Genomic DNA, 18,672 nt, shown 5'->3' on the forward strand with positions numbered 1-18,672 from the left:
CTGCTTCTTCCTCTCGCAATCCAGCTCTGTTGTATAAGAATTGCAAAAAGTTAATACCAGGTCAAATTTGGGTAGTTACTATGCTTATACCTAAAAAATAGATTTAACAGTGTATTCATGATTGCAGAGATGCAATAATTTGTGTCTTTTATATCTATCTAGAGTTCTGCTTTACATTTCCTAGTTTTCCTGTTTTATTAATGCTCCACAGCCTTAGGCCCTGTACACACGATCAGTCCAAACTGATGAAAACAAACTGAAGTTCAGTTTCATCGGTCCAAACCGACCGTGTGTATGCCCCATCGGTCAGTTGTCCTTCGGTCCAAAAACAGAGAACTTGCTTTAAAATTGGACCGATGGACGCCTGACTGATAGGTCAAAACCGATGGTTAGTACGCAAAAGCATTGGTTCCAAACCCAGGCATGCTCAGAATCAAGTTGACGCATGCTTGGAAGCATTGAACTTAATTTTTCTCTGCACGTTGTTGTGTTTTACGTCACCGCGTTGGACTCGATCGGTTTTTGAACTGATGGTGTGTGGGCACATCAGACCATCAGTCAGCTTCATCGGTTAACCGATGAAACTGAACTTCAGTCCCTTTTCATCAGTTTGGATTGATCGTGTGTACAGGGCCTTAGATCTACAAACTTCTCTGGTTTTCTTTTTTTCTTTTATGTCATCTGTCTGTTGGAAGGTTGGTGGTCCTCCTGGAAGATCAAATAGCTGTATTGAAGAGTATGGAAGATATAATGTGTTTTGGTAAGATATGGATATATTTTCTTGAAACCCTAGCAAACATCTTGTCCCCATATTGATGGTGATTAGGACATCTTCCCCACAACCCAAAAAAACATGTCCCAAATCATTCATGACGTTCAACAATGTAGATCTATTAAGTAATTTATGATGAGCAATGCCCGTCGACCGGCATAAACAAAATTCATGGACAATCTGCTCATGACACAGTTCCAGTGAGAATGAAGTTTCCCCAGCCAGCAGCTGACTATTGTCATGACCATATTTGGTCAATGATGTCAACCAAATATGGTCATGATATTTTGTTTCAGCATCGTTCATTATGATTGTTATGAATTTATATCACTGGACAACGTTATTAATTAAAGGATTTGCATTGTGTGGCTTTTTTCAAATAATGGACTTTGTCACAGTGGGGTGTGTTTATTTGCTTTGTATCTTTTCTTTTGTGTACTATGTACCCTTACTAATTCACATGGAGGAGAGGGAACTGGGTACCCCTTATTTTATTGGGGCGTTCAATATTCCAAAAAAGTCCCCCCCAAAGACCCCACATCCACCAGGCCATGGATGTAGAAGAGAAGAGGTTCTTCTCCCCATCCCCATCATTACAGGGACAAGGAGCTTTGCCAGGGGGTCTCTTCCTTTCCTGGCCAGCCAGGCAGTATGTTTTTTGGGGTATTTTTTTGTTGTTTTGCTTGAGGCCCCCTTAAAATGCATTCCCAACCTCTATATATGATATGGGTCTGGCATGAATTTCGGGGGAACCCCACATCATTATACTGTATTTATTTAATATTTGTCAGCGTCCTAACAACCAAGTAGACGGAAGTCATTCATTTAGTGGTAGTAGTGATACCAGCACTAAATGAATGACTTAGGCTGGCTTCACACTGAAGCGTCAGCCGCGGTGACGGTATAGCCGCGCTATTTGTAGCGCGGCTATACCATCGTTTTTACCGCGATATTCGGCCGCTAGCGGTGAGGTTTTAACCCCCGCTAACGGCCGAAAAAGGGTTAATACCGCCCGCGTTGCGGCGGTATTACAGTGGTATTACCGCGCTTTCCCATTGATTTCAATGGGAAGGCGCGGTATAGGAGCGGTGAACACACCGCTCCTATACCGCGGTAAAGAAGCGGCTAGCAGGACTTTTGGAGCGTTCCTGCTAGCGCGCCGCTTCAGTGTGAAAGCCTTCGGGCTTTCACATTGAAGAGTACAGGGCATGATTTTTCATGCGGTATAGCAGCGCTATTTTTAGCGCTGTACCGCATGAAAAACGTCCCAATGTGAAAGGGGCCTTATGGCTGTGGCTTACCAAATTACTGAACTAAATGGCCAAATCTGTTTGCTGAACTAAAAGACATATAAAGGCCGAATTATACATGACCATCAACTTGTTGGTACCCTTTATGATGCAATAAACTGGTCATAATATACTGTACAATCCCAAATCTCAAAAAGTTGGGATGCTGTGTAAAATGCACATATAAAACAGAATGCAATGATTTGCAAATCTCATAAACCCATATTTTATTCACAATCGAAAATAAAAAAACATATCAAATGTTTAAATAGAGAAAATGGACCATAAAAAAAGGAAATTTTGAAATTGATGGCAGCAACACATCTCAAAAAAGTTGGGACAGAGCAATAAAAGGCTGGCAAAATAAGTGGTACTAACAAGGAAGAGGTGGAAGAACATTTTGCAACTAATTAGGTAAATTGGCAACAGGCGAGTAACGTGATTGGATACAAAAAGGGCATCTTAGAGAGTCATGCCCTGTACACACGATCGGTTCATCTGATGAAAACAGTCCGATGGACCATTTTGATCGGACGAACCGATCATGTGTGGGCCCCATCGTTTTTTTTTCCCATCGGTGAAAAAAAATAGAACCTGTTTTAAAATTTTCTGATGGTTAAAAAACCGATAGAAAAAAACGATCGTCTGTGGGGAAATCCATCGGTCAAAAATCCACGCATGCTCAGAATCAAGTCGACGCATGCTCGGAAGCATTGAACTTCATTTTTCTCTGCATGTCGTTGTGTTTTACGTCACCGCGTTGAACACGATCGGATTTTTAACTGATGGTGTGTAGGCAAGACTGATGAAACTCAGCTCCATCGGATATCTGATAAAAAAAAAAAAAACATCGGTCCGTTTTCATCGGATGAACCAATCGTGTGTACGTGGCATCAGAGTGTCTCAGAAGTAAAGATAGGCAGAGGTTCACTGATCTGTGAAAAACTACATCTAAAACTTGTCGAGCAATTTCAGAATAATGTTCCTGAACATAAAATGCAAACATTTTATATATATCATCTACAGGACATAATATCATCAAAAGCTTCAGAGAATCTTGAGAAATCTTTGTGCGCAAGGGACAAGGCTGAAACACAATACTGGATGACCAAGATCTTATGGCCCTCAGATGGCACTATATTAAAACCTTAAAACAACTTTATTAGTATAAAAAAGTGATAACTAATAATCTCACAAACCAACAAAAGTACAAGCTTGTTAGACACATTTTCAGCCCCAAACCTCCAGTGCATCACATCTTACAGTGGGACAAAGTGGGTCCAAAAGGCTAACGCATTCCAAACGACTTGTCCTCAGAGCCTCACTGTCTGTGAGCCATCCAAAAATTCAAGGTAAAACTCTATCATGCAAAGAGGAAGTCATATCTGAACATGATCCAGATTTGCTGCAATCTTGTCTGGGCCAAAGCTCATTTAAAAAAAGTCTGTTGCAAAGTGAAAAACCTTACTGTGGTTAGACTAATCACAATTTTACAATCTTTTTTGGCAACCATGGGCACCACATCCTCCAGACTAAAGAGGAGAGGGACCTTCTGGCTTGTTATCAGCACTCATTTCAAAAGCCTGCATCTCTGATGGTATGGGGGTGCAATAGCGCATATGAAATGGGCAGCTTGCACTTCTGGAAAGGCACAATCAATGCTTAAAGACACATACAGGTTTTAGAGCAGCATATGTTCCCATCCAGTAAATGTTTTATTCAGGGAAGGCCTTGCATATTTCAGCAGAACAATGCTAAACCGCATACTGCATGACAACAGCATGGCTTCATAGTAGAAGTTTCCAGGTGCTTAAAGAAGAAGTCCAGCCTGAGCTTGTTTGGCTAGGCTTCTCCTATGGGTCACAGGAGTGCAATTCGTTTTAAGCAGAGAGCGGTCTGAAGTCCGCTCTCTGATGACATCACTGGAATCAGTCCAGGCACTGTGTCATTACGACAATAAAATCTGGATCCACCAGGTGCCTGGACTGATGCCTCAGCCTCTCAGGGAGTCGCTGAGAGGCTGAGATAGCCTCTCCCCACAGCTCAACACTCCAGTGAGTGTTGAGGAGCAGAGAGGAGAGCTTCTGAATGACATTCAGCAGCTCTTCTCTCGAGGATCTGTGAGAACTGAGCCATCGATGCTGCATCCACCTAGGTAAGTATAAAAGGGGGGGAGGACCTTACTTCTCTTTTAACTGGCCTGCCTACAGTCCAGACCTTTTACCAATTGAAAATATTTGGCGAATCTTGAATTGAAAAAAAACAAAGAAGACCAGAACTATTGAGCAGTTAGAATCCTATATCAGGCAAGAATGGGACAACTTTCCTCTTCCAAAACGCAACAATTTTTCCTAAAATTATACATTTTCTCAGATTAAACATTTGATATGTTTTCTATTTTCAATTGTTAATAAACTATGGGTTTATTAGATTTGCAAATCATTGCATTCTCTTTTTATGTAGATTTTACATAGCGACCCAATTTTTGGGGAATTTGGGGTTGTAAATTCAGGGAAAATGTTGATCATCGTTTTTTTTATTTCTCTTTAAGTTGTGAACATGACCAAAGGTAATCCAAGGAATGAGTTCTTTATCGAAGGCTTATCAGGAATTGGTGCACTACAGTTTCCAATGTTCTTAATAATTTTTCACTTATACATTTTCATTATTTTTGGGAACATGACCATTTTTGTAGTTATTCTTGGAAATTCTCATTTACATTCTCCTATGTACCTGTTATTGATAAACCTTTCTGTCATTGACATTGCCTACACCTCAACCATTCTGCCCAATGTATTAAAGAATCTACTAACTCAACACAACGCTATTTCATATGTGGGGTGTATGACTCAGCTGTATTTTTTTATTTCCCTTGCTAGTACTGAGGTCATCATACTTGCTGCCATGGCGTATGACCGCTATGTGGCCATTTGTCACCCACTCCATTATGTTTCTCTCATGAGTTTAAAACACTGTAAAGGCCTTGCAGCGTCAGCCTGGGTTATTGGCCTACTGGACCCAGCTGGGCACATTGCTCTTTTATCTAAGCTATCATTTTGTGCCTCTCATTGTATTAACCATTTCTTCTGTGATCTCTCACCACTTCTTAAAATCTCCTGCAGTAACACTGAGAATGTTGAAATGATGAATTACATTGTAGGGACACTTCTTACTCTTGTCACTTTCCTACTTACATTGATATCCTATATTTTAATTATTTCCACAATATTAAAGATAAAATCCTCCCATGGGAGACATAAAGCATTTTCTACCTGTTCTTCTCATCTCACTTGTATTAGTATATTTTATGGAACCATAATATGTTTATATATGAGACCAGCATCTAGTTATTATCCAGAACAAGACAAATTTTTTGCCCTATTGTACGTTGTCTTGGTGCCATTATTAAATCCTATAATCTATACTCTAAAAAATCACGAGTTTAAAGATGGTGTAAAAAAATTACTGCTTGAGATGAAATGAAAGATTGAAATGTAAATCTGTGCCGAGATTTATGATAATGTTTGTGAAGACTAAAATTTGGGTGATAGCAAAAGTTGAAAATAGAGGACCCTACTCTTTTTTATAAAAATCAGATTTTATGACCAATTAAATATTTTTACAGTTTATGTTTCCTTCTGCTTTATGGTGTGGTTACCATTTCATCTCCAATTGCAGGGAACATTGCCTATTTTGAGGGGTTTGTCTCCAGAAAATGAACATTCCATGGAGTGCTAGCAAAAGCTGACGGTCCCACCCACAAAGAACATATAGGCCCTGCCTAAACGCAGCCATACACAACCACTTCATTATGCTGTTGCAGAATTATGCATATACAGCAATTGTTGAGCAGTGGGTCAGTTTTCTTTTCTGGCACAAATCCAAAAACCATAAAAGAAAGGTTAGCCCACCTTCACACACCTCTTCCCAAGCTCACAAACTGCCTAATGGAAGGAGCAGCTGGATGTGCACTGGTGAAATTACTCTTTGCTCTGTCCCTAAGCAACTATCACTTAGCAGATTACTGTATATACACCATATTACCAAAAGTATTGGGACATGCGCGCAGGGTGCCGGCGCTACCACTAGGCGGATTAGGCAGCCGCTTAGAGCGCACTGCCGCTGGTTATACTACAACTGCCCTGTCAGTCCAGAGAGCTTACAACTAACACCAGGCAGGCATCCATGACATGTGTGAAGCAGCGCCACGGCCCCCCGCCCCCATCTCCGCTCTAAACAGACATGTGTAGTGGATACAGTCCAGCACTCCCCCCGGGCCCCGCCGCTCTGACTCTGTAACCCATCCCACCCCCCCTGCCAGCCCGCTCGCTCGCTCTGTAACATGTGACAGTATGCAGGTCCAGCCCACCCCCCAGGGCGCTCTCCGGTGTTTGAGTACGGTGCCGTCAGCGCACCCCCCCGGAAGCTCTCGGCTCTCCACACTCAGCCCCGACCCCCCGAGGACGTTCTGCTGCCCGTGCCGACGGTGCCGTGTCATACACTCACACCGCTGGAGCGGAGTAAATGATGGGACAACACAGTGCCTGGCGGCGGCTTGGGGACTGGTGGAGACGGAGCCTGGAAGAGGCACCCGACACAGAGGCAGGTACATTGTAAAGCAGCATTTTAGACCAGACAGCAAACAGCACAGGGTCACCTCAATACAATTTTGCTGAGCCCAAGACCATCAATTCACCTCACAATCACATGGTAAAAACTGTTGCTGTCTTGGATAATGAGATAGTATACTATATAATGACAATGACATGCAATTTGCAAATGTGTGTGTATGTTCACTGCTCTGCCAAATGCCATGTATCAAGACCCCCCCCCCCCCCATGAGGCCGCATTTGATGGGGCGCTGGTGAGGCCGCATTTGATGGGCGCTGGTGAGGCCGCATTTTATGGGGCGCTGGTGAGGCCGCATTTGATGGGCGCTGGTGAGGCCACATTTGATGGGCGCTGGTGAGGCCGCATTTGATTGGGCGCTGGTGAGACCGCATTTGATGGGCGCTGGTGAGGCCGCATTTTATGGGCGCTGGTGAGGCCGCATTTGATTGGGCGCTGGTGAGGCAGCATTTGATTGGGCGCTGGTGAGGCAGCATTTGATTGGGCGCTGGTGAGGCAGCATTTGATTGGGCGCTGGTGAGGCAGCATTTGATTGGGCGCTGGTGAGGCCGCATTTGATGGGAGCTGGTGAGGCAGCATTTGATTGGGCGCTGGTGAGGCAGCATTTGATTGGGCACTGGTGAGGCAGCATTTGATTGGGCGCTGGTGAGGCAGCATTTGATTGGGCGCTGGTGAGGCCGCATTTGATGGGCGCTTCATTAAAAAGGTAGGGTATACAAATATTATACATAAGCAGGGCAAAGGGGGTGGAGTCCGGGGTGGAGCCAGGGGGGGCGGCAAAATTAGGTTTCGCCTAGGGTGTCAAAAATCCTTGCACCAGCCCTGCATGCGCGTGAACTTTAATGGCATCCCAATCTTAGTCCCAAAACTTTTGACACTATAGTATATATATCAATATTCACTTATTATGATTTTTTTTACCAAAAATATGTAGAAGAATAGATAAATAAATTGGGATATTTATTATAGCAAAAAGTAAAAAATATTTAGCCAGATTCAGAGACGTTTACGAAGGCGTATCAGTAGATACGCTGTCGTAACTCTGAATCTAAGCCGGCGTACATTTAAGTGTATTCTCAAATTGAGATACACTTAAATGTAGCTAAGATACGACAGCCTGCGCCGTCGTATCTTAGCTGTCTAGTTCTGCCGGCTGCTGGGGGCGTAAACGCTGATTTACGCCTAGAATGCGTAAATCAGCGAGATACGCCTATTCACGAACGTACGCTTGCCCATCGCAGTAAAGATACGCCGTTTACGTAAGGCGTTTTCCGGCGTAAAGTTAATCGAACAAAAAGCTGGCCTAGCCAATGTTAAGTATGGACGTCGTTCCCGCGTCGAATTTTGAAATTTTTACGTTGTTTGCGTAAGTCGTCCGTGAATGGGACCAATACGTACTTGCGGCGTACTTTGGAGCAATGCACACTGGGATATGTCCACGGACGGCGCATGCGCCGTTCGTTAAAAACGTCAATCACGTCGCGTCATGCGTCATTAACATAAAACACGCCCCCCTGTTCCTCATTTGAATTAGGCGCGATTAGGCCGGCCCATTTACGCTACGGCGCCGTAACTTAGGAGGCAAGTGCTTTGTTAATACAGCACTTGCCTCTCTGACTTACGGCGGCGTAGCGTATATGCGATAACGCTACGCCGCCTCAAAGTTAAGCCAGTCTTTCTGAATCTGACTAATTGTGTTTTTTTTCAAAATTATTGCTCTTTTTTTGTTTAACCTCCCTGGCGGTATGATTCTGTCTGGAATTACGTACCAAAAGCGGTACAATTATTTGCAAGGAAATTTGGCGTTTTATATTGTAGGCCTGTAATTCTTAGGAATAACTCACTTAAATCTGACCAAACAAGAGTCTTGTAGGCATCCCGGGTATGACATTTTTTTAAAAACAAAATTATAAATTATAATATAATAAATAATTATAAATATTTATAACAAATAATAATATAATTCTAATAAAAATTATTCAATAATGTAATCAAATCAAAATCACTGAAATTTTCTCAGTTGCAAAATTGTCGCTGTCATTATTTTTTTTTTTTATGACGATGTTCCCCACAAATCGCTATCGCACAATTCTGCAAGTGATTATAATTTATTATCGCTGTTTTTTAGCTGATCTAAAACCATTTTTGACATAAAGGGACACTTTTGGTTGCTATGGACAATCTACAGTTTGCAGGGAGAAAGAAAGGTTTTTATTATATAAAAGTACATGTAGGGCACTGGGCAGACCACTAGGGACAAGGGGTGTGTGTTTTTTTTACATACAGTACTGTAATCTATAAGATTACAGTATACTGTATGTATAGTGTTTGTTTACCTTTTTGAATTTGGCGCTGATCTCCGCTCCCGTGCGTCGTAACGTCGCAGGGAACGGAGATCGGCGGCACAGGAGGACGCTGTGTGAATCGAGCGAGGTCCCGCTCGCTCACACAGCATGGTGACATCGCTGGATCCAGGACAAGGTAAGCCAGCGCACGCTGCAGGCTCTGCATATCTACCCCGAGCGTGACTCGGGGATACCGATTATAGCAGAAAAAATCAACCCCGAGTCACGCTCGGGGATACCGCCAAGGGGGTTAAAGCGCAAAAAAAACGCAGAGGTGATCAAATACTATCAAAAGAAAGCTCTATTTGTGGGAAAATGTGAGTACAGTGTTGCATGATCACTCAATTGTCATTCAAAATGTTGCAGCGCTGAAAGCTAAAAATTAGCCTGGGCAGGAAGGGTGTGAAAATGCCCTGTATTGAAGTGGTTAAAAACTCTTCCATTACATATGTAGCATTACCCCCATTGGAGCTGCTGGATTTTTGGGCGGCGTGTTACCTCGTGGCTCCTCCGAATTCTCAAGGGGCGAGTGATGCGTATGTGCATAAACAGAAGTAAAGGAATGTCCACCACAGGTGCTATTTTGCTGTGCTCTTTATTACCCATCCGGGTAAAAACAATAAAACTTGCGGTTTGGAAAGTTGAAAGGGGGAAGGATAGCAGATTCAGGCATAATGATAGGAAACGTAACACTTCTTTGCGTTACTCCCGCCGGAGTGGATTTAGTGTACCCAGACAGGCCTCTCTCACTGACCTGGCAGCCGGAGAATCACTCGGACAATTATAGGAATAAGTCTCTGCCACAGACCCTCCTTGGTGAACTTGAACTTGGGAGAAAGTCTCTGCCACAGACCCCTCTCAAAGAGCCTCAGAAGATACCTCTGCCGCAGGTCCCCTCTGGGTAGAATTCTTGGAGATATGCCTCCTTGGTTGAGTTACGTCTGGATCTCCTTCAACTTGTCGCCCAGGTACCGACTGACAGGTGATTAGTCCCGCAGTGTCTGGCTACCTGTGATCCCCGATGGTCTCGTCCAAGCCCTATTGGACCGCCAGCCTCTCAATGGCGCTCCTCAGACCGACTCCCCACCGAACAGCACACAGCTTGGGATCTTCAAAAGAGGGAACCCAGTCGCTCACTGGATCCCCATGGTTCAGATGCTCCGGGCCAACATGGTCCCAGAACAAGGAACCCCGCGTGGCACTCACACCCCGACCAGGTAGGCCATAGCGCCGGGTCGCCGTGATGTGGCCACCCTAAAGGTGGGTACCACACTGGACGAAGAAGACCCAGAAACAATGGCGTCTGTCCCATAAATACCTCTCCCCAGCATGCACAGTGGGGACAAACCCTCCTGATTGGCTGCTGGGAAGAGCACCCAAACCTTGACTCCACTGCTGCCACCTGCAGTACCGGGGGTTGGGAGAACACCCAAATACTGCAGAATGACCCACAGCACAGCCAAGCTGAGACAAAGGCCCTATTCTCACACCTAATAATCAGGATCAGAGTCTAACTATACTCTGATCTATACTTAAATTTGACTAGCACCAGTACTATAAAGTACATAGGCACTACACATATGTATTTCTGTCTGAGTCTACCATAAGGAAGATTTAAATATGGCTGGTGTGTATGATAACATTTTTGTTTACTTAAACAGGGGAGATAGAATTTGGTTTAGCTGCTGGGGATTGATGGGGGATTGGTGCAGGTCTTTGTGAATATACCTTAAAGTAGAACTACAGGCGAAACTTTTTTTTTTTTTTAATTTTGGATAGAGTAAGGCAGGGTTATAACCCCTGTCAGTGTTTTATTTTTATTTTTTGCCACCTGTGTCCCATTGTGGGGATTTTCCTTCACTTCCTATCCTATAGCCAAAACAGTGAGAGGAAATGCCGGCAAATTAAGGGAACACTTTGGGGGCCCCCAGGTCACCTTAACTAGTATACACATTGCAGCGGCGACCGCTCATCCATGCACCTGGACTCTAATCTACATGCAGGGTGCTGGTCGCATGGATTTCAACAGTTTTTTTTTTTTGGAAGCACATGATTAGAGCCTTAGGCGCATTTGTTTATAATATTTGAGAAAGATCATTAACATTCAAGGCTATATTCACTTCCAGCATTACTATTTTTTAATTGTATTGGACCTTTATCCCTTTAAATTTCTAGCCGTTAGTTTAGTTTTCAAATTAGCAAAAAGTGCCTCTGTCACTTTAAAAACTGCAAAAGAAGTCCTACCTGAAAAGCAAATAATTCATACTTAGGTGCCAGACTGCCTGCAGCACTGAATCTTGATGGACAAAGACAGGCAAGAGTGCAGTGCATACCCTTGAAGTGAATATGTCATTTGCACTGCAAAATTAACATGAAATGGGAGAACTGAAAATTGTGTCCCGGGTGTGAGAAGTGAATGGAAGTCTCCTTAAAGGGGATTTCCACCCTAAAAATGAACTTTCGATTAAAAGCTTGCCTTTAATGTAAAAAGAATAAAAAAAAATAACATTTACTCACTTCTATCTGGTTGTTACTAGGCAGAATTCGTAATCTGCCTAGTTCCTGGTTCTAGGTGGTTCAACTTCCTGTCCTAAGACCCCATTGCCTCCTGGGAAATGATGACACTCATTTCCCTGGAGTCTCTGGGCATTACTGTGCCTAAAAATCGCCCAGAATGCACCTCCCCTGAAAGGTGTCAAATGTGACACCTTTCCTCCGAAAAGCGGAGGCTCACTTTTTGTGTGGACCTACGCTTTAATGTGGACACAGACAATGAAAAGAGTTGTTTTAATCCACCCCTATTCCATACCATACAAAAAATAATAATTCTGTCTGGGCTTTAAATATTTTGGAAGGAGAAAACATGGGATGTGCCACCTGACTTCACCACCCAACCATTCCTCTCTATGGACTGATGAACTGTTTATGTACTGCCTATGAGTAATCCATAATTTTTTTTAGTTACACTGTCCATTGCGCTTACAGTTATTGATACCATATTTTGGAACAATAATATGGCATTAAGCATAAGGATCAAACAATGTTTGTTTATTAGAATCATATCAGTTGTATCCAGCACAGTTAACATTATTTCATTTTTCACTACCACTAATTGGCTGTTTTTCTTCTGAGCAAAAATATGCCTCAGGGAGCAAGAAACTACCACTGTGCCTTGATACCTATGACTTTAATTAGCTAATAAAACATGTAAACATAACAGTTATATAATTTGCTCTAATTGTTAATCAAGTGAATAATGCACCTGATCCCAGATGTTTGCTAATCCTCTGTGTTTAATTCAAGTATCTAAAGTAATAACTACAATTTCTACCTATTATCAAAAACCATAGAGCTTACAAAGAGTCTCGTGAGATACAATTAAATAATCAAAATACACAGCTAAGAGTTTTATTAAACTTCAAAGTGTAAGAACTAAATGGCACAATAAACTAAACAAATTATTAAAACTATTTTAAATAACTTTATCACTTTAAATGTAGTTTGAAGCCAAAAGAAACACAGTTTAAATTATGTCCTGTACACACAATAGGAATTTCCTATGGGCTAAAATCTGATGAAATTTTCTGTCAAAATTCCGTTTAAGCTGTCTTCCTTCAATCTTGCATACACACTGTCAGACTAAATTCAGACTGTCCAAAACGCAGTGACGTAAAACACTATGATGAGTTCAATGCTTCCAAGCATGCGTCGACTTGATTCTGAGCATGCATGTTTTTTTCTCCGCCGGAGTTCCACACAGACAATCGAAATTTCCCATAGGATTTTTTTCCATCAGAAAAAATAAAACATATTCTATTTCCAAACTCAGATGGAAAAAAATCTTATGGGGCCTACACAAGATAGAAATTTCTGATGGAAAAATTCCATTAGCCATTTTTCATCAGAAATTCCTATCGTGTGTACAAGGCATTAGGTTTAAACTGGTTGTAAGCCCTTTACAACCACTTTAGCCTACAGGTAAGCCTAGATTGAGGCCCCATACACACGATAGAATCCATCCGCAGATAAATCCCAGCAAATGGGTTTCTGCGGATAGATCCTATGGTGTGTACACGCCAGCGGATCTGTTTCCGCGGAGAAATCTCCTCTGGGATGGATTCCAGCAGATCGGATATTTGCTGACATGCACAACAAATCCATCTGCTGGAATCCATTCCAACAGATGGATCCGCTCGTCTGTACAGACTTACCGGATCCATCCGTCCAAAGGGATTCCCCGCACGCGTCGTAATGATTTGACGCATGCGTGGAATTCCTTTAATGACAGCGTCGCGCCCGTCGCCGCGTCATAATAGCGGCGAAGGCGCGACACGTCATCGCCAGAGGATTTCAGCGTGGATTTCAATGCGATGGTGTGTACACGCCATCGCATAGAAATCTTCTGAAATCCTCGAGAGGATTTATCCGCGGAAACAGTCCGCTGGACCGTATCTGCGGATAAATCCTCTTGTGTGTATGGGGCCTTAGGCTTACCTGTAGGTGCTTGAAATATCTCCCAGACCTGCACGGTCTAGGAGATATTTGCAAATCGCCAATTTCTCATGCACGTGCTTCGGGGGTTAAAAAGGGCACGCTCGGGTCATGCCGTAAAAGGCGGCTCCCGTGCACATGCGACTCCGATCAGTCACAGTTCCAGATTTCGCGGCCCCGGAAGAAGGGGTGAAGAATGTCTACTAGCGAGGAAGACAGTGACATCACGGGCTTCTCCTGCAGGTAAGTGTCACATAATGGGCTACTATGCAATGCATAGTAGTCCATTATGCTTTACCTTTACAGGGAAACAAAGAGGAAGTAACACCTATCAGGGTTTACTTCCTCTTTAAGAGTAGGTTCTTTCTGATGTTTGATGACTTAAAGGTGTTGTAAAGGTTCGCATTTTTTCACCTTAACCACTTAAGCCCCGAACCTTTAGGCAGCTAAATGCCCAGGCCAGGTTTTGCGATTCGGCACTGCGTCGCTTTAACAGACAATTGCGCGGTCTTGCGACGTGGCTCCCAAACAAAATTGGCGTCCTTTTTTCCCCAAAAATAGAGCTTTCTTTTGGTGGTATTTGATCACCTCTGCAGTTTTTATTTTTTGCGCTATAAACAAAAATAGAGCGCCAATTTTGAAAAAAATGCAATACTTTTTACTTTTTGTTATAATAAATATCGCCCAAAAACATATCTAAAAAAAAATGTTTCCCTCAGTTTAGGCCGATACGTATTCTTCGACCTATTTTTAGTAAAAAAAAATCGCAATAAGCGTTTATCGATTGGTTTGCGCAAAATTTATAGCGTTTACAAAATAGGGGATAGTTTTATTGCATTTTTATTAATTATTTTTTTTTACTACTAATGGCGGCGATCAGCGATTTTTTTCATGACTGCGACATTATGGCGGACACTTCGGACAATTTTGACACATTTTTGGGACCATTGTCATTTTCACAGCAAAAAATGCATTTAAATTGCATTGTTTATTGTGAAAATGACAGTTGCAGTTTGGGAGTTAACCACAGGGGGCGCTATAGGAGTTAGGGTTCACCTAGTGTGTGTTTACAACTGTAGGGGGTGTGGCTGTAGGACTGATGTCATCGATCGAGTCTCCCTTATATAAGGGATCACTCGATCGATACGCCGCCACAGTGAAGCACGGGGAAGCCGTGTTTACACACAGCTCTCCCCGTTCTTCAGCTCCGGGGAGCGATCGCTACGGAGCGGCTATAAACAAATAGCCGCGCCGTCGTCCCGGATCGCTCCCCGAGGGAACCCGACCGCTGCATGTAGCGGGGGGGGTCCCGATCAGACCCCCCACCCGCTAGAAGGCAAGGACGTACATGTACGCCCATTTGCCTGTACGTGCCATTCTGTGGACGTACATATACATGCGGCGGTCGGGAAGTGGTTAATGCATCCTATGCATTAAGGTGAAAAAACATCCAATGCTTACAGGCCCCCCCGAGCCCCCGTTTACTTACCTAAGCCCTCAAAAGTCCTGCGTCGTGAACGCGCTGGCTTCTCGGCTCTTCATTGGATGATTGATCGCAATGCAGCCATTGGCTCCCGTTGCTGTCAATCAAATCAATAACGTGGTGCACCGGGGGCAGGGCCGAGAGATACAGTCGGCGGCTATAGCTGCCGACTGTATAGCGGCTATCACGCCCACAAGCTAACCCCCTTGCGGGAAGGAGCCGAGACAGCCGCCAAGGGACCCCAGAAGACGAGGAACTGCTCGTTTGGACTTTGCAAGAGAGCACCAAACATGGGACATTCAAAGGTGGAAGAAAGTTTTATTCTCTGATGAGAAAAAATGTAACCTTGATGGTCCTGATGGTTTCCAACGTTACTGGCATGACAAGCAGATCCCACCTGAGAAGTTTTCTATGTGCCACAGTGGAGGAGGTGCCATAATGGTCTGGGGTGCATTTTCCTTCAGTGGAGAAATGGAGCTTCAGGAAGTGCAGGGGCATCAAACGGCCGCTGGCTATGTCCAGATGTTGCAGAGAGCATTCCTCATGACTGCGGGCCCTCGTCTGTGTGGTAACGACTGGGTTTTTCAACAGGACAACGCTGCAGTACACAATGCCCGCAGGACAAGGGACTTCTTCCAGGAGAATAACATCACTATTTTGGCCCATCCTGCGTGTTCCCCTGATCTAAATCCAATTGAGAACCTTTGGGGATGGATGGCAAGGGAAGTATACAAAAATGGAAAACAGTTCCAGACAGTAGATGGCCTTTGTGCGGCTGTCTTCACCACTTGGAGAAATGTTCGCACTCACCTCATGGAAACGCTTGCATCAAGCATGCCGAAACTCATTTTTGAAGTGATCAACAATAACGGCAGAGCTACTCATTACTGAGTTCATGTTTGGAAGTTGGATTTCTGTTTTGGGGGGGTTTAGTTTTTTTTTGGAGATGTGGTCCTAAACTTTTGATCAGCTGAAAAACAGCCTGTTTCAGTTTATTCGTTATTTTCATTAAATTGAATGCTCAAAAAATGTTTTGTCTCACTCTCATTTCTTCTTGTTGCATGTTGAAGCTCTACTTGGGACCTTGTTAATATCCAACAATGTAAAATATGATTTTTTGCCATTTTTCAAGTGGTCTTAAACTTTTGATCAGGACTGTATATGAAGTTTTTAATCCTATATTGTATGAAATTTTGGGAGTTTTCACGATAACACATTATTTGTTAATTTATTAACACTAATGCCCTGTACACACGATAGGTTAGTCTGATGAAAACGGTCTGATGGATTTTTCCATCAGTTATCCGATGAAGCTGCCTACACACCATCAGTTAAAAAAACGATCGTGTCAGAACGCGTTGACGTAAAACACAACGACGTGCTGAAAAAAATTAAGTTCAATGCTTCCAAGCATGCGTCGACTTGATTCTGAGCGTGCATGGATTTTTAATCGATGGACGTACCCACAGACGATCGTTTTTTTTTCTATAGGTTTTTTATCCATCAGATAATTTTAAAACAAGTTCCTATTTTTTTAACCTATGGATAAATAACCTATGGGGCCCACACACGATCGGTTTGGTCTGATGAAAACGGTCCATCAGACCGTTTTCATCAGACAAACCGATTGTGTGTACGCGGCATAAGGCACTTTATATATTCTAGTATATATATGGGTTATAAGGTTTATGATGTTTTGATTACATGCTTTATGGTAAAAATATTCTTTTGCACGCAAACATTTTATTAATTTTGTGCCATTGCAATAAGGCACTCATGCTAACATACAAATAGCGCAGCATTTCCTTTATAAGTAATACATACAGTACAATGTTACAAAGTTCACAATCTGTGTAACTGTGTTTCATTCACCGTACAAGTAATGTCCTTGGAAATTGATCTAAAAGCTAAATTATTCACAACACCATATGTATATCCAACTGTGCTATCCATCACCACCTTCAGAAAGGCTCACTCACCAGATGGGATGGATCTCAAATTGTAAAGGTCAGATTTTTCAAGATAATTTTTAGATCTCTCCTAGGAACAAAAACATTCAGATAATAATACCCAATTATTTCATAAAGGATCTCTTTTCCATCATTACAATTTCATCTTCATAAACTCTTGCAATGTGGGAAGGACATAAACATAATTTGATAGTATTTTATGTTTATATCCTTCTCAAATGAAATATTTTGGGGATTCCCATTACATTTTTTTGAAAGATCTGGAGAGAAAATATATCAACATGTACTTAAAGTGGTTGTAAACCCTCTCTGGGAAGTTACACCTACAGGTAAGCGTAGATTAAGTTGTTATAGGTGTTTGCAATATCTCTTAAACCTACACGGTTTAGGAGATATTTACCAAAAGAAACACACCATTGTCTATGGCGCATGCGCGCCGTAGACAACAGTGCAGGTGCACTGAGAATGCCGGTTTTCTCAATGGCTAATGCCGGATTTGCTGGCTCCCGTGCGCATGCACGGAGTGACGTCCTGGCCAATCACAGCGCCGAAGCGGCGATACCTGGAAGTAACCTTCAGGAGAGATGTCTGCAGCTGCAGGGGGAGATGAGGATGGCTTCGAGGGCTTCTATCTAAGGCCCTTTTCACACTACAAAATAAATCCGTTTTAATAATCCGTATTAAAATCCGTCAGATAATGTTAAAAAACGGAAGTTATACGTCCTTTATAAAATATCATTAAAGTCTATGGGATTTTTTTATGTTCCGTAAAGATCCGTAATAGTCCGTTATAACGTACGGACGTTTGTTATAACGGAATATGTGACGGGTCTTGCACTATTTTTTAGTTAGTAAATGTCTCCGTAAATGTCCGTTATGTTAACGGACATTAATTTTACTGAGCATGCTCAGTAAAGACTTCTGGAGCTGGACTTCAAGAAAGGGTGAAATGGTTTTTATTAACGGACGTTAGAAAGGAATGATATAACGGATGTATACGGATATATACGGATAAACATTATCCGTTTTCAATAAAGGAAGAATGGTAAAATATTTATCCGTATGTATCCGTTATTAAATCCAGGGCCGGCGCTAGGCATAGGCAAGTCAGGCGGCTGCCTAGAGCGCCAGGGTAGGGGGAGCGGCAAAATCCGGATCCCCAGCCACTCGCTGGGGATCCAGATCATTAAAATACCTCCTGGACCTTTATTTTTACAAATCATGCCTTATGGCGCCAGCCGCCAAGCTGGGGGGGGGGGGGGTTGCGCCTGTGGAGACATCCCCCTCACTACGCTATTCCCCACCTGCAGTGCCGCCCGTAGCAGCGGCTGTGAGATGAGGGGAGAGAGCCGGGACAGGACAGCAGCTGGCCGGACGGGTCGGTGGAAGTTGAAGCGGCCGCCGGCCAGTGCAGGAGGCGAGATAGTGACCAGACATCCCCCCCCCGCTTTTGTCCCCGTATTGCAGGCAGGGGCCGCGGGGTCTAACTCCATTCTGCGGTCACTGATTTTCTCCCCCTGCAGTGCTAATTCAGCCCCGATCCCACCGAGCGGCGCACAGCTGATTGCACACAGACACACATAGCTGTGCTGCTGGACACTCTGTTGAATGAATAGAAGGAAGGAGAGGGGAGGAGGCGGGTCCCAGCCTGACACTCGTGGAGGAGCGTTCAGAGACCACACTGCTACTCCCG

At 43.3% G+C, this 18,672-nt stretch overlaps 1 protein-coding gene across 1 annotated transcript; it reads left to right on the forward strand.

The window, feature by feature from the left end:
* Nucleotides 1-4,725: 4,725 nt before the first annotated feature.
* Nucleotides 4,726-5,561, forward strand: LOC120910676 (olfactory receptor 1C1-like). The gene has a single exon (XM_040322429.1). It carries the CDS (start codon nucleotides 4,741-4,743, stop codon nucleotides 5,542-5,544), a length of 804 nt encoding a protein of 267 aa, XP_040178363.1. The 5' UTR covers nucleotides 4,726-4,740; the 3' UTR covers nucleotides 5,545-5,561.
* Nucleotides 5,562-18,672: the final 13,111 nt, after the last annotated feature.

This window comes from Rana temporaria, chromosome 8 (genome assembly GCF_905171775.1).
Source record: "Rana temporaria chromosome 8, aRanTem1.1, whole genome shotgun sequence".
Taxonomy (NCBI): Eukaryota; Metazoa; Chordata; class Amphibia; order Anura; family Ranidae; genus Rana; species Rana temporaria.